Source organism: Rhyacophila brunnea, unplaced genomic scaffold (assembly GCF_057557595.1).
Source record: "Rhyacophila brunnea isolate RB1 unplaced genomic scaffold, BYU_Rbru_1.0 scaffold_14, whole genome shotgun sequence".
Taxonomy (NCBI): domain Eukaryota; kingdom Metazoa; phylum Arthropoda; class Insecta; order Trichoptera; family Rhyacophilidae; genus Rhyacophila; species Rhyacophila brunnea.
Genome location: NW_028232796.1, coordinates 5,586,984 through 5,604,973, shown reverse-complemented (window position 1 = coordinate 5,604,973; position 17,990 = coordinate 5,586,984). Strand labels below are relative to the sequence as shown.

The window sequence follows — 17,990 nt, the reverse complement described above, 5'->3', positions numbered from 1 at the left end:
ATTTGTTACTAATATAAGAAAAAATATAAATGAGGAAATAATCTTGATATATGGAGTAAAAATAATTGCTGGATAATAAATAATAATTCGATGTTGCCCAAGATCAAATTAAAATCGATTAAATACCAAATTATACGTTTTTAATGATGCAATAGAATTTCAATTGTTAAAAATTATAATGGTTATTATTCTTTATCGGTACATATATATATATTTTATAGTATGACCAGCTATAGTATAGGTAGCGGGATGGGCAGTGAGGTTAAAAAAGAATCGATATTCTTTCGCCAATACTTCAATACTTTTCTTAAGTATTGTTAATAATTATATGTTAGCCGAATGGCTGATTATCAACATTTATTTTTTAATATATACGGCACCAAAGACCGATCTCGATGAGAGGTAAGATTGTATACTTTCGCTTGTTTTTGCTTCACAGGGTTGTCCAGTAAATTTTTAATATTACCAACTTAAAACAGTAATCATGCTCATTTTTAGTAGAATACCTCTGGAACAAAAACGGGCGATTTGGAAGATCTATCACGTAATAGAACTTTATAGAAATAAATACAGTATTCAAGAGACTAAGTTAGTGATGGGATCTTTACAAAAAACTGAGAATAGGGAGAGGTGTCTCCTAGAAATGGTCAACACCCATATTGCATTGTAGTATCAATGCAAGATAAAGTACATTATAAAATGAAATAACTTAGTTACATATTATGCTGGCTGAAGGAATGAAAAAATAAGTTTAAAATAATTCTCCATTTACTTCGATTAGAATAAAAATTTTGATTTTCTCTTTAATAAAATCAGAGTTTACTTTGTAGTAACACATGGTGTTAAAATAAAATTAAAATATTTTAGAAGTGTTTCACTTTTATCTAAATATACTCTAGTATGACTTTTAAATCGAATACAATTTTCAAGTCGCTAAATTTAAAATAACCACGTACACAGCTGAATGCAAAAAATAATTTTATGTTTCAATTTAACATACTATTCAAAGTGGGTTGGCACTTTTGTGAGAAAAACACTGTTAATAATTTGTTTCGCAAATTTGTAGGCTGGCTTCTTTTTTGCCAGTAAAACCTCTCTGACACGCTCGCTTAAGCTGGGTTTGGGGCTGAGAGCTGAGAGTGTGGGTGTTGTATTGTCAGCAATATTTGGTCTTTGATGTCGAATAATAATGATATAAAATACCAACGCTACGGTTTTTGTTCACGATTTAGATTTTTATAAAAGAAATATGGAATGTTCATCGGCTCCAAATCTCATATAGTTTAGTTTTTTCTTTCATTAATATATTTCTAAAACACCTTGCCATTTTTGTTAGATTGCAATATACAATTTTCTCTATGAATATTCTGGTTTATGTCCTGGGGAACACTATTCAAATATTACAATTTAGTTTTCACGTTATGCCTCGGGCGTTAAAAATAGGAGAAGCAGCTTTAGACATAATTGGATAGAGACAAATGCAACAAGATACCCATGTAGGGTTGTTTCAACAAAAAAAAAGAATTTCCATATTATAATGCATTCTTATTAAGTTATGTTATATTTTTTTTTAGAATTATTAATAACCATGTCCTTGCTTTTTCGTACAAGGTGGTTGTCAGTAATTTTTGAGCAATCACAAACACCCAGGCTTTGATAAAAACACATAAATGTTTTATCATGACCGGGAATCGAACCCAAAACCCTCGGGTGGACTGGAATCAAAAGTATTTGTAATCTTTTTTTTCTTTGGTCAATCCAAACTAATGAAATAATTTAGCATCGCAGTTGCTCTTGCAGATTTTTAGAAAAAAATATGGATTCAAACTCATAATGAAAAATATCCGTTTTTTACTTATTTTGGAATGTTTATAGCTCAGTCAAACATCAAAGCATGTTTTTATTTAAAATTTGAACCTAAAATAGAATGTAAACTACAAGTATAAATTATCATACCACGCGGTTCATGTACCTAAATTATGAATAATATTTGTTTTGTTATATAATCATTACTATATAAACGTAATAACAAAGTCAGCTGAGATGTTTTTAGCTGTAAAAAATGCACAAAGATCTCACAATTATAAATTTATCTTCATAAGTGTATATCTATACCTTACCTTCATACGGGTAAGTGATGCAAACGTGCAGTTACTCATAATTGAGTACAAATTGGAAAAACGCTAAAATAATGTATAAAAATGATCTTTTGTATTTATTGTTATAATTGTGGTCCCAGTAGAGTAGACTTGAGTCATTTTCGGCATCCCGAGTTTGCCTTTCGGCATCTTCAGGCACTGTTTACACTCACCAAAAGGCAAATAAACACCGAGAACAAATACTATTAACTCTTACTTATATTACAGACCAATATTATAAAGTAGGTACAAACTTAACACCTACTTATTAAGTCAAGGATCACAATAAAAAAATATAACAAGCGAATTATGAATAGTTGAAGTGTGTTTGTAAAAAACCCCTTTACCTTATCAATAAAATACAAAATATTGATGTAAGTATGTATACGTGTATATATACATATATTTGGTGGGTTTATTTGTGGATTTGTTATATTTAAAAAAATATATTATATTGTCAGTATATATTTGCCTTTTGGTGAATGTACATAGTGCCTGAAGATGTCAAAAGGCAATCGCAAATCGCAAAAAACGACTGAAATGGAATAGTATATCAAATTCCATCAAGTGCCTTCGGTCGATAGTATTAATATTATAAATATTCTGATATTAAATAGCTCTGACAAAATTATAAATTTATTTATATTTTTAATATTTATACATTAAAATCTCTTATTTATATAAGTATTTAAAATCTTTTTCCACTTAACCAAACTTCACGTAATATTTTGACAATAATAAAATTATTTTACTAATACACAAGAATGTATAATATTTAAGTAGCAAAAAAAATAATAAATGACGTGGCTGTTAATATAACTGAACACTGTCGATATTTTCAGCTATAATTTATCCGTAAAAACATTTTCCCGACAAAGTGGCTCAGTAATGCTTTTCTGCTATGATTATTGAGATTTTCTTTAGAGAATTAGTATCTTGACATTTAATTCTGCTTCTTTTATGTGATTTGGTTCACGGAGTATAATTTCTCGTTCAGGTTTTCTTTTTGGAAAGATTTTTTTTCTCCTCAGGTTTAATTAACAGTAATAGGAAAACACCTGAGCGGTAATTGTGAGTGGAACTGACTGATGTGTACAATTTGTAACTAAAGAAAATTATTTTCTCCCGTATTTTAGGAGATTTATTATATATTTCCCACGAATATTTATTATAGGCTTCTATATTAATGAACAGTGTGAATAGAAAACTGTGATCGTTATTATTTTCAATAATGATTTTTACCTTGATGTATGGTATAATTGTGTATTGTGTGGTGTGAACTTATTTATGTAGATACAGGTATATAGGTACTGGGTGAGCTTTGTAATTGAAAGCGTAAATCCGTGTCCACATTGGCAACAAGTTGCTGGCAACCTCATTAAATTTCGACTAAAATAATTTTTGGTCAAAACAAATTTTGATAATTATCATGAAATTTAATGAGGTTGCCAGCAACTTGTTACTAAATAAATTAAATTAATGGTTGAATAGATTTCATTGGTAGGATCAACAAAAATACTGCGGTACTAGAATTGCATGTGGTGCCGGAAAATAATTGCCTTTAACATGATGACAGGAGAACTACAGGATGCAAACCACATCCTCTGGGGATGTCCAAGAATGTACTCCGAGAGGAAAGAGATGATTAAGTCGGATCAACCAGCTGTTGGACCCATCGGGCTGTCTGACCTGGTCGCCACGAAGTCCAATTATATTGCATTTTTTAAAAATTGCGACGTCTTATTGCGGACGTGAAGATCTCTTCACATATTTTTTGCTGTCCGTGTGATTAGCATCGTTCTTTTTCTTATATTTATTAAATTCCTTTCTTTTGTATTAATTTCCCTGTGTCTTTTCTCTCCACGGCATTTTTGCATTAGAGTAAAATCACTTAGCTCGGTCAAAGCTTACTTGAGAACGCGGTGACCTCAATCTCGGATATCTGCTCCTGGGACATTAGCAGGCGTAAACAACTGTACAGATACTTCACATCAAACGTAGTGCCTCGTTATACGCTCGATTAAGACTGAGTGTGGTGCAAGACGGGTTTGTTTTTGAGGGCGTGTTTGTGTTGTCTATAACATGTTCATCGTAGAGAGCTAAATTACGGAAACCACATCACCTGGAATGTCTGAAAATGTGTTGAAAGGTAGAAAGGGAAGAGATGCTTGAGTCCGTTTTACCAGCTGTTGAGGCCATAGGGGCCGTCCAACTTGGTTGCCATAAAGCCCAATTTTATTGCTTTTCAAAAAATTGTGTTTTTTTTTTTTTAAATAATATAAATTGTAATACGAGTGATATATTTATTTGTTGGTTCACCTTCTCCTCTCTCCCATAAACACTTTTTTATTAGAATGAGTCACAGCAAAATTTTGTCAAAGCAGAGACATTCTCAGGTGACAAAAACTGCTGATGCTTCATACCCAAACGTAGGGTCTTGTGATAAGCTTGATTAAGACTGACTGTGATGCAAGGCGAGTTGGTTTAGAGAAGTATATATTTGTAGTGTCTCTAATAATTTATTGGTTAAATAAATATGCAGAGCATTTACAAATAAATATTAAATTTAAAAAAAAAAGATTATTTACCTCTTGCAGTACTGATGGTAGAGATCCACCTTCTGAAAGTCTTCCCCAGCCTGTTACAGTAGCATTCTCACCAACCAGCAGATCATCACTGGCTGGTAGACATACGGGACTAATATGGGGAGCAAACGCGAGTGGTTCCTCCAATTTTACCAGAGCCAAGTCATACTCGTACGTGAAGAAGTTGTACTTTGGATGGACTGCTTTCCTTGCTGCACCACGCTCTGCGAAGGGAAAGTCTTCCTTGACGTTCGCGAAGTCATACTCGCCGACCCGGATACGGATTTGAGATAGCAGTAGACTGAAAAAATAAAAATATTTTCTTTGAATTAATACTGTAGTTTACATAATCGAGCTCAATCTATAAAAAACTAAAACACAGCGTAAAACAACATAGGATTAATTAAATCACCAAAACATTGTAGTACGGCTTAAAATTTTATTCATAAATAAATTTGTGCTGGTCTCGTTTGTTATTTTTTTCAAATAAAAAAATAACGTGAATTTTAAATAAACAAAAGAAATTAGAACATTTATAAAATCTTCATTTTTTTTTTAAATAAACAATGCTGATTTTGTGGTATTTTTTAGCTAATCAATGATATATTTAAATTAACCAAAAAAAATATCATAAGTAGATAAAATTATGCATATGAATTTATTTAAGTATTAATAATGGGATATTTGTATCTAAATACTATGTACATCTACTTGGTAATAACAGTAAACAAAATCAATTATATATCAGTTCATGGGGATTCAAGTCCTACAGAGTTCTTCTGGAAAATGAATCATAAGGCATTCAAATAACTTTGTATTCTTGAAACCTAATTATATTGCGTGATTTATACAGAGAGTGAATTTATTATTATAATTAGGTACTACTTTGTCAGTGACATGACCTCGTTGAAATTGATGATTTTTTTTTATCATAAATATAGAATTTTCAATCATCTATAATAGAGTATTTTCCGATATATGTTTCTTCATAATGTAAACATTCTAATTTCAAAACTCGTATCCACTCATTTTATACAAGATTTAAAAAAGCAGGTCGCAAATACTGTCACTTGCATACAATCTATGTTTATATTACAATAATTCTCAATTCAAACCGAATGGGAAAAGGTTTCATTTAAATTGCACATTTGCTCCCATAGGGAGTTGTTCTGGGCAGCTATTATTTTATTAAATATTTACACTAAATTGGTAGGTAATTCTCATGATTTTTACAATCCGATGTTGATCTTGATCGTCCACCGAAAATGATTTTTGACAGTCTTTCTCATGACTTGGACCCACGTTGGCCTAGTTCGTATATTTGTTTAATTACGAATCCGTGGGTTGCTGTTTTAACCTACGGCTGGTAAAATTATTTTTTTATTACAGTTTGATACGTTTCAAGAACCCAATGTGCTGGGCGAATGGTTAACAAATTTTCTTGGTAAAAAAATCCATGAAAATAAAATCAGCTCTATGGAGGCAAATATGCTTCAAAGCGAACACGGTGTCTTGCAATACTGAATCCAAATACACAATTGAAATATACGACACAAATAAAACCGGGAACTTGATACCATTGGCTACAAAAGTATTATCCCTCTATTATTTAAAATGACAAATATAATATAATAAAATTATTATGAAGGTATGATACTTAATATCCTTGAAGGATATACATAATTCGGAAACGCTTTTAAAAGAAAATCTTGAAAAAACTATGTATATTGAATAAAAATAAATAGTTATTTTTTATGTAGGTGCTTAAGGAAACTTGATCAGTGATTTTAAGCATACTGTTTTTTGCATAAAATACACATAAAAGAAATCTAATTGCGTATGTTCACAAAAATATAGATGTTCCGTTCTATATAATATTATCTACAAAGGATTTCATGTAAATTTTATTTTTATAATAATCTGTTTTCTAAATAAAGATAAAAAAAAAAAACATTACATATTGCTTTGAATTAGATAAAAAATCTTCTATATACATTTAAAAAACTAAATAAGCGTGACCACAAAATAATATGTAAAATTAAAGATAGAATCCTTAAACGAATTAATTTTTTTTACTGCAAAAGTTCATGTTTGGCTTTAAACAAAAAATATTTTCCTTTTTAATGTATTTAGATACGCATTTATTAATTAAAACACTTTAAAATGTAAATTATCAAAAAAACTCAAATTGCAAGCTTCGTATTTTTCCGCTATGTGCCTTTGGTAATTGGAATACTCACCTTAATAGAATATTATGTAGGTTGATGTAAGTCATATTAATAAATTATGTATTTATAAAACATTACATTATTTTTTAATACAACTTTGTACTTTGTTGTGACTGTTTAATGATTATCAATTAAACGCTTAATAATAAGTAAATATTGGAGTTAAATTTATATACATAATCGTTATAAAAGAGTAAATTTAAAGAGTTTTTCATTTTAAAAAAATCGCGTTAGAAGTTATACTTCTTTGGCGTAACAAAATAAAAACAAAACTTGTGATAACCCTGATTCTTCAACTAGCTCTTAATTCTCTTGTTAAATTACACACTCAAGAAAAAGGACCGCTTATTGGAACGCCGTTGGTTTATTTCTATACACAATAACTTATATTACTAAATTATGTATTTATTTATCGTTGTTTTTATTTTTAAAGAAACAACCGCCACTATGACGTTTAATAGTTTGTTAACGTAAGAAATTGCAAATGGCTGACAACAATAAATTCGCTGCCTAGGCAACGGAACAATTCTAAACTATAATATTTAACTGTATAATCGTCACTATTGGAGTATCATACTGTGGCGTAATGGTAGTGCGTTCGGCTGATAACCGAACAATCGGTGGGTCGAATCCAATCGAGTGCGTTTATTTTTGCGTGAAAAATTAAATTATGTGTTACATGTCACACGCCAAAAATACACTCTGATCTGATTTTCCAAACGCGCCTAAAGAAGTGTAACTTCAAAAATTTTACAAAAAACATCTTTCATTTAAAAGTAAGTTCACCCACATCCAAGAAAGCTAAGATTACTTTTTCAAACAATACGCCAAAAAGCAATCTTTTCTAAAATATATAATATATATTATATATCCAAAGGATGATACTGTGAAAGAAATATACAACAATAAAAAACTTTTATCTTGGATTGTATTCAATATATTTTAATGCAAAAGTGGAATATTATTTTTTATTCATAAAAGTCAAACAACTGAACGTAATTCGACACGACATATGAATAAAGAAATCAATTTTCATTTTAGGACGTTTCCATTTCAGAAGTTTTCTGTAAAGAATAAATGATACGTAAATTGGAAGGGATTTTAGCGCACCATACAAATTTCTAGCTACTAAAAATATGGAAATATTGATTTGGATAATGAAAAAAATATTCGATATTCAAATTTGCAAAATATCTATTATTACCACGTTTTTATTAGCTCGTATTCTTGTTTTTCCAAGATTTGTATTGGACGATTGAAGATTTTTCACTAGCTTCCTGACTAGTGACTAGACATTTAATCTTTTAGAATATGTCAAAACACAACGGCAATGCATTATTTTAATACTTTTAGCCATTTTTAAGTAGAATTCAATAATTCATTTTCAGTTAATTATGTTGTGTATGGAAAGTTATTATTGTTGGTCGCTAAGGGGGTTTTAGCAACAAAATTTTTAATATATACGTGCTTTACTATGGAAATCAATATGAAACGTCAAAATGACATTTCAGTATTCTATATTTATTCAGTATTTCTATCAAGTACAATAAAAAGTTTTTTATTAATCCATAGAATTGTCAAGTTTATATGATTCAACAGAAAATTTAGAAACGTGGTATGTAAAAACTCCTTTTTCGTCTTGTAATTATTTTTATTTCATTTTATTAACTTTTGTTTAGTGATGTAAACGCATGATTGTTTCAGAAAATAATATCACAGATTATGCTAGTTCAATATTTTTATTTTTAATAACATCTCCATTTTATGCAATCCTAATACTATCGATATCTTTGCATCGGTGATAGAAAGTACAACTCAAATAAACCACTAATATTATTAATTGTCATCTTCAACAATATTTATTTTTATTCAAAGGATGTGATTCTATAACAGAGATTCTTTGGTATCTTTACTTAGTTTATTATAATTTTTATTTCACTTTTTATTATGGAAGGCCTCACAGTTACTTAGTACATCAGACTCACTACTGCTTTTTACGAGGAATAATTTTCAGTGATTCGTCTAACTCTAACTAAACCATTGATTTTTTTTATAATTTTGCCATTTTCTTCTTAAAAATAAATTCAATAAGCACGCTTACATTAACGACTGTAGATGAGTCACATAATCATATATGACTCTATATGGTCGATTAATACTCGGTATTTTTATTTACACGTCGGGTTTGGTTGGTGAGATATACTTAATTTGATATTTTGATTCTGTACAAAATAACAATTAAAAATATAATGAGTAGGTACACATTATTTTGATATTTTCCAGACGATTGATTTGAACCCATATATTATACTCAGAAACAATAACACTGGTAATCTTCAATTTTTTACTTTATCCAGTGGGTCTCTTCTATACTTATCGACCGCTAAAGTGATAAATATTATCAAACTTTGGGTAGGTTTGTATCAAAGTATTAGCACTTATTGTAACAATTGCAATAAATTGGTTGTAATTGTTGCAATAAGTGCTATATTTTAACAGCACCTCTCTTGACTGTGATAAAACTTAGAGCGAGATAGACAGTTTTGACTGTTTAGACGGCTAACTTATTGTAACAATTATAATACCTAAATACAAATATGTAATAAATACTATCACTTTATGACTTTAGCGGTCGATAGTCGCCTTGCGTATAGAATAGATCCGCATAAGTGTTTATCTTGCATGCTCTTTAAACGGTGGTAACAATATAAACACGTAATGTGTAAAAACATTTGAATAATAAGATCCACGGAGTCACTCATTCAAAGAGTAGCATTTCCGTATTTTATTCACACATCTCCGAATGGAGATGTACGAGATGAATTACGTCACTTCCGGAGGCGCGCAGTTATTCGTATTTACGGCATGATTTATCTCATCTGCCCAAAACCATTTCCCGGATACCCCTTCACATTATGACAGAGAGGGGCCTCCCGTTGAGGAAACGCTCTTTTATTTCGAGATTAGAAAGCGAACCTCTAAAATGAAAGCCATGTTTTTCTTTTGCATAAAAAGATCTTCTTTTTAGCCTCTGGCAATGAAATAATATCAAAACTATTCACTACCACAAAAATGACTTAAATTTTATATTTACATGCGCCGTTCATAAATAAATACATATTATTCAATAAATTTAATAAACCCACAATAACTGAGTAATATTTTTGTAGTAATAACTTAAAATTCATAATCGCAGATTAATCAAACATGGAGCCTGGAGGTCTGGAGAACCAAACTTCCCCCCGAATTTTAATAGAACGTATTTTTCCACAGTAATATTTTTATACCAAATTTCAAATATCTCCGTATACGAAGAGTAATCGAAAATTGAGTGTGACTCGAAACACTTAAGGCTATACCTCAGATCGTGGCTAGGCGATGCGCGGATTGCAAGTCGCGGGTGCAAATGACGCATGCCAAACGAAATATAATTTGTCTTGTTTTCTTTTTAAAATAAATGGGTAACGTTTTTAGTCATCTTAACACTATTTAAGAATTAATACCCCCGTAGCCATCACGAAACAAATTGACTTATTCACACTTCGACGTTCGGTCTCCGAGTGCCAGCGAGTCCAAAATTTCGTCGCGCCTATAGTTGAAAATTATTTGCCGTTTCACTGAAGTATCGCCTTAACATAAAACGATACAGGTTTAGATATTTGATAGAATATAATAAATATCTACAAAAAAAAACAACGCTAAAGACAGTAATTTTTAGTCAGACTGTATTTTTTTGAATACTTTAAATTTTAAATTATCTAGATATTATCTTAACTTTAGTAAAAGTTTTTTCAGCTCAACTTTTTATATTTTGTACTTTTTAAACTAAAAAAAATGGATTAACAAATAAACACGTGTCATGGATGTAACATTTCAAATAAAATCCATTACACGTGCAAACTAAGTATCGTCTTAATCAGATACCGTACTTTGATAATAATGTTAATAATTTTTAATAGTTGTGAATATGATCAAAACACGTGCCGGTATAAGTATTTTATTACCGTGTATTATATTACATAAAAATATATTATTACTACAAAATTCCAAGTATATCTTTATGTAAACCTAATTTATACAAAATCGAATAACTAAATATTTACTTTATAATAGAGTAATAATATTCAGTAAATAACTGACATGATATTTTAATGAAATAATTATTAAACATACACACACGTGTACTGAAGGAAACCCAGAAATTTACTTAATGGGTACTTACGTACATAATAATATCATAAAGAAAATATTTTTCAAAAACCAAAAATATTTTTATTTTAGAAGATTACCAATTAAATCAGGAACACGTGCGCAAAAAATAATAATATACTTATTTATATATTATTTTGAAATCAATCGGCTGACTGCTCAATACACAAAAGAGTCTTGGGAAATATTTTATTCAAATTATTTAATATTTTTTGAACTTGATACGATTTAAAATAGAAGTCTTATTTTTTAACAATACGTTCTTCTCGTTTGATAACAGAAAGATAACAAACATATTACCATAGTTACTAGCTTCTTTCAAGTTAAACTAAAATAACCTTTGTTATTTGTAATTCTTAAAAAAAATATAGTAAGTAATTGTTTTGATTATAATATGAATCAAATTTTCAATTCTAAAATCATAGCTCACTTTATTTTACGAAAATTTATTTTCGTTTTCAAGATAAGCTTCTGTTCTTTTATTCTTACAAGAGAATATAATAATATTTATTATATTACTATTATGACAAAGGAATTATTCTGTTTCATATATTGTGACAATTATTTGGTAAATGAAAATGCGTGGCGCACAAAACCGGAAGTAAAGACAATTTGTGGACAAATATAGTCAAAACCAGACCTAAAAAACGTCTGAAAGGTAAACCTAGTTTTCTGAAACTGGATTAATCTAGCCAGGTGATGATTTTAATTATATTTATCATGTTTTTTATTAATGAAAGTGTTTTATGGGAATTTTATATGAATCATTATAACCTTTCTTTAATTACAATTTCAATTAAAATTCAAGTCTATAATGTTACCGGATGAATGGCAAAGTGTCTGCGTATAAGTCATGTTGTTTTTCAATGTGTATTTGGATCGGCAGCACGCTGTTAGGGAATGGCTTCATTATAAAGCTAATGGCCTAACATGGCAAAGTCGAGGTGATGAGAACGATGCATACAATGAGACTGACAATCACCTTAGGTGAGACTAACGTACATTGTAGAGTTAGACACCTAGTTGTATGTATAAAAGCAGTGGGGACTATAATACAGGTAATATTGTGAGAACTACTCCTGACCGGTTCAGGTGCTCTTTTTGACAGCAAACACATGTTAAGATTTGGCGGAGTCTTTACATATTAGTTAGTATGTATATTATTCAGAACAATACAATAAGAACTGTGCTAATTCTTAACTTACATAATAAATTTAGTAAGTTATGGATTCCATATTATGTCGTAGATAATAGTATTTCACAACGATGCACATAAATGATTTAAATATTAAAATATCCCATAATTTTTAAACAAATAGCTATACGGCCACCTGTTTTCGCAATAAACAATATGATAACGGTAAATTATTGCAATACGTAACAAAATATCAGAACACATGATGTAATTTTTTTTTTAGACCACATCCGCTTTTCAGTTGATGCACGACGCCTCTAAAAATCTTTGTTGCTTGCCAGTATTTTTGCGTAATCACAGGTCATGCTAGTACCCCATAGATGGCTGTAGCTACCCTATAGATGGTATTCAGTGGCCTTACAAAACGTTAAAATCAAGTCGGCTTAAAGAACAGGCAGACCTGATTGACATTTATTGTGTTAAGGCATCCGCACCACATGGTTTAGCAAGGTTCACTCTCAGCGTGGTGAGATGCTGCTTGGTTTTGTTCCCCCTAACATATATTCTCGTAATTCAGTATACGATTGCTTTGAACCATTATATGAAACTTTGACTAGCTACCGTAAAATAGTAACGTCAGAATGCAAGAGTCAAACAGGTATGATTTGGTACCTATTTGGATGGCAAGTTTTCTTTGTAAATCATACAATATTCCATGATGTGAACCTCCAAGCATTTAAAATTGTCGTGTCTTATGGTTCAAATAGACTATATGACGATCGGGCACATATATGCTAAGAGCGTTTTAGTGTCCATGATCAAATCTATGCCATTCTGACATTTATACATACATATTGTATGACAGCTATGACTTCGTATTTACACTATGTGACACCCTGTGACACAGGACGCCAACATAAGAAACTGGTTTTTCGACATATATATGACCGATCGTCATAGAGTGTATTTGAAGCATAAATCAGGGAATTATTTGAATCACTATTGGTTTTTCTCGCGTTGATTTTCACGCCAAAGTGAGGCCAATCATTATGCAGCCTTTCGATTGTCTCTTGAAATTGATTATTTATTATTAAATATTAAATTCTTTATTAAGAATTTTTATAAGAAAAAATAGATAAACACAAACGCGTAATATGATGTCTGATAGGCAATCAATAAAAATAATGACTTTTATTTGCCGAGGCCGAGAATATAGGCTTTCTTTTTTAATGCATCGCTTTATGATTTTTCGCTCGGCTTATTGTGGGCAATGTTTTTTTTTCGGATTTCGTTCAATGCGAAATGAAAAGCAAAAATGCTGCCTTTATTGCGTATTAAAAAAATAAAGGGGGGGCATAAAACAATAATATTATTTTCGCTTCATAAAAAAACACCGCCTCAAAAGGAAACGTTTATTGCCGAATGCGACAATCGTAAATATTATATTAAAAGAACATTTTAACAGCGATAAATAAACTCATGGTTTAGTTATCTACCATTGTATCACTTCTTACCACCTAATGTTCCCTTCAACCAAACCCATCCCGGACCACACCCGGTATTAATTGAGAAAATTGCGAGGCAGTAATTTATGTGATTTGAGGCAGCTTAATGTGTTTATGCCGAGAAATAATGAACACAAGGACAGAGGACAGTACACCAACGAAAAAAAAAGAAATTATCTAAGTGAGTAGAATTTTACTTCAGGATCGTGATCCTAGTAATTTGAGTGTTGAACAGCCTTCTAAAATGGTTGTTTCTTACCCTCGCATTATTCTACGACACGCAAAGTATGTGTCAGTGGAACTAGTGAATTGACGCAACCATCTATGACATTCAACGTCTACTTTTATATTTTTAAGCGGCATATCTAATATACAAGATAGCGCGGATGACACAAACGGATACTTATTATGACCATCAGGCCACTCGCATTCGACAACCACTCGCACATGTGACAGGTCGAAATAACTCATATGTGAGCACTTATAGCTTTAGCTGCAGGCCAGGTGCTTATCACTAGACTCCAAATTTAAAATTATCTGGGTATGGGGAAAGTATCCGGAAAAGTGCATTGAGAGGTAGGTCCAAGCATAAGTCAATGAAATTTTTATAACTTCACCCCTTCCACTACATTATAAATCAATAATAAATACTTTTTGAAATAGGCCGCCTACATGCCATTTTTCTGTGTGCGCGCCTGATGCTCGTAAATGTATTAGGGGCAGTTATCCAAGACTGAGGTCACCACGCGCTAAAGTGTGTTTTGACTGAGCTTCCTAGACTTTAAAACTCGAGTCTTCATAAAAGAGAGAAGCAAAGCGAGGCAAAGTATCATTAAAAATGAACTGAAGAGAAAAAATTTATCTCATTGTGTTAGTTACATTCAGTTTACAATAATTATTATTGTGCCACAGAACCGAAAAAATGTATCACTAAGTGATCCATCATAAAAATATTGACATAAAACTATTTATAATATGAAACGAATAAAATAGCGCGTGCATTCATACACCTAACTACCACTTACTTAGTCAAAGTCATAGATAATATAAGTCAAATAAGTTCAACATGAACGTAAGAAAGCTCTGGTTTGCTTCTGACTTAAGAGCGTTCACGTATAACGTCATAAGCCAGTTATGGACATATACGCATAGAATATGGTGTACGAACTGACTTACGGGCAGTCTCTGATTCATGTGTTTTAAGTCAGTCGTACTAGTACATTTTATTACATTATCTTTTGACAATAGCCTCTGCAACGTGCCAAAAATCTTGTAGTAAAAGAATAGTTAGTAAGAGCTTAAAGACCAAATAAAACAACCTAACCTACGACGGCCGTGCGGCTAACGCATATGTTTATAGTATCGTGGGCATGGCCTCCACATCCTGAAATGGGCCTCCAGGCTAGGATGTTTGGCGGGCCCCTCTACATATCGCTAACGTTAAAGTCAGTGTGACGCACTGCAGTAGCGTTATCCAAATGGTCTATTTTTAACGATTGTTTATATTTTTAATATGTACGAGTACATCCATTTGAATGATGAAGTTGTCGAGTATCAACACAGTAAAAATTGCATCGTACAACTAAATAATTAAAATTATTAATACCATATCAAAATAGCGACTTTTTTTACTATAGGTCAAATTTGTGATCTTTGTTTATCTCACTCATCTGGTCAGCTCGCCACGCCAGGCCCTTTCTGAGCCCGGGCCACCAGGCTAGACCCCTGTCAGCCCCCACTTTGTGGGAGCCATGATCGTGGATCTCAATCTCGAATGGATCTGGCAAAGACACATATTGTTTTTCAATGTGTGCTTGGAGTCAGAGAATAGACCTAATAGGCTGAGCAAGTGGCTTAAGTGGCTAACAATCATATCTCTTAAAACAAAATCTGTTAATACGATACATCCACTCTGTAGAGGACCATACGAACTTCTTAGTATTGGACATAACAAAAAAAATACTATAACCTATATTATATAATATTATGTAATTTAAGATATAATCTGCACTGATTTATGCATACTTTTGCGTGTAACTAAAACTTTACGCATGTGCCTACATTTTTTATTCTGTGATGATATACACTAGGTATCTATAAGTTTTGATTATTAGTTATGAAGTCATTATGATCATCCTGGATCGATGTAATGTTGTATGAAAGCTTTCCCAAACTGATTATATTCCTCCCAATCATGTGAATTACATTTATCCAAGGATTTTTTGGTTTCCACATTTGTGTCCTTCTTCCTTCTTTCATCAACGTTTCGGGCTCATTGCAGAGGCCATTATCAAGAGATGATATGTATTATAATTAAATGTAGTGTAGGTATATGAATGTAAACGTTGCTCTGAGAATGTCAAAAAGAATCCGATTAGCTAAGAGCAAACGTTGCTCAGAGTAATGTATCAATAGTTACGACCTGCAACGTGCCCTAAACATCAAGGAAAGAAAGAAGGACATACGGTGGAAACCCAAAAATCTACTACGATAAAAAAAACTGTGAAAGCCTCAAACATTATATTTATATAAGTAGTTCCAGAAAACTAAACCTTACCCATATTGAAAATATTGATATCCAAAGTGATACGATATTGACCAATGTGTACGTGTGTCCAAGAGGCATGCTTTGCTATCGGATATTTCTTACAATGGAATTTATTTGTTAGCAGATAATGCTGCCAAATTCTCAAGCCATATTACATTTTATAGTTTTTGAAGTTTTCTTAATTTTATTAAACGAACAGATAAAATTTAACACGACGTGAAAAATGGTTTAAAAACATTCTTCGCTCGCTACGCTGGCAATATTAATTCCCTTGGTAGGCAATATAAAACACATTTTCTCAACTAAAATCAAGTCAAACTATTACCTGTCAATAAAAGCGATAAGAAAAGTCAACGATCATTTTCGATATAACAAATAACTGCCTTTATTTCATCCAAACACGATTGAAACAAATCGTATTGGCAACTTTTATAAAAGGATGGAGGGAAAAAAACTTTTCCCTTTTAACCCAGGTAAGGAAGTACGGAAGTAATATGAAATGGCACGTGAGATAAAACTTTGGAGGTTACATATTTTCTTTAGTATCAATTTATCTACTTACTTTCTTACAAGATGTTTTTCGCGTGCTTCTTTCATCGAGAGAAATTTTCACTTCGTTTTGATTTTGTATGCTGTTTAAAATTCTACGTCGATCCTAGTATTATTTTCAATATAATAATAAACATACAAAGAAAATATTGGTATTAGGAATAAAAACAAAATACATCGCACGTCACTAAAATTGTCTACTTCTCTAGGGAAAGCATTGATTAACCATGCAACCTTCTATAGTGCCTTATTAGCATAATACCCCGTTTACCCGTGCATGGATTTACTGCTGACAATGCTGCTGAAAATGCACGTGTAAACATGTATTATCATGCAACTTGCAAGATTGCATGCATGAATCAAAAAAGTTCGGAACCTTTTGAATTTTCACGTGACAGTTGGGATCGTTCGATATCTGTGTCTACGTAGTAGAACGGTAGTGGCAAACTTTTCGGTAAAAAAACAAACTACATAATTTTTACAACCTTTCAAATAGCACTATAAAATCACAACATCGCGTCTTGCTTACTCTTGAAGAATGTGATTGGCAAGACAGTCAGCACTTTTACATGTCAACAGTTATTATTGCGGTAGTTTAAAATGCACACTATTGGTAGAGGTTTGATCGATAAAATGTCATATCACAAAATAATAAATTGTCAAATGCATAAAAAATCGTTTTTTTTAAAACATCATTAATGAAAACCACGCCGCGTGAGGGCAGACTTAAAATGCTTTAAAATCAAAAGTCACTTACGATTTTTTTCTTAATGAAACGCAGTATGAAAACTATGTTTGTACTCTTGTAGGTTGTACACCCTACCATCCAGCATGACTTGGCAGGACACCATTAATTTATAACTACAATGTATCTTGCAACATAATGTTGTTAAAATTCCAAAACAAGCAATTTATGTGAGTCAATCAAATTTCAACAGAAAGCTAATTTAGCAAAATAATATAATAATTCAATAATCAATAATATCGCAAATTAAGAAATAATGCTATGTGATATGCACAAAAGTGGTTTGTATGAAATCAATCTTACGCAATTATTAAAACTGCATAATTGTTCAAATTAAAATCAATTGTT

The 17,990-nt window shown here is 31.3% G+C and overlaps 1 protein-coding gene across 1 annotated transcript in view; it reads right to left on the bottom strand.

Annotated features, from left to right (window-relative positions):
- The window catches only part of Sb (serine proteinase stubble), a 176,828-nt gene that overhangs the window by 5,958 nt on the left and 152,880 nt on the right, over positions 1 to 17,990 (bottom strand). The window contains exon 7 of the mRNA XM_085941766.1: positions 4,727 to 5,024. Coding sequence (XP_085797892.1) covers positions 4,727 to 5,024 — 298 coding nt within the window. The remainder of the gene's footprint in view (positions 1 to 4,726; positions 5,025 to 17,990) is intronic.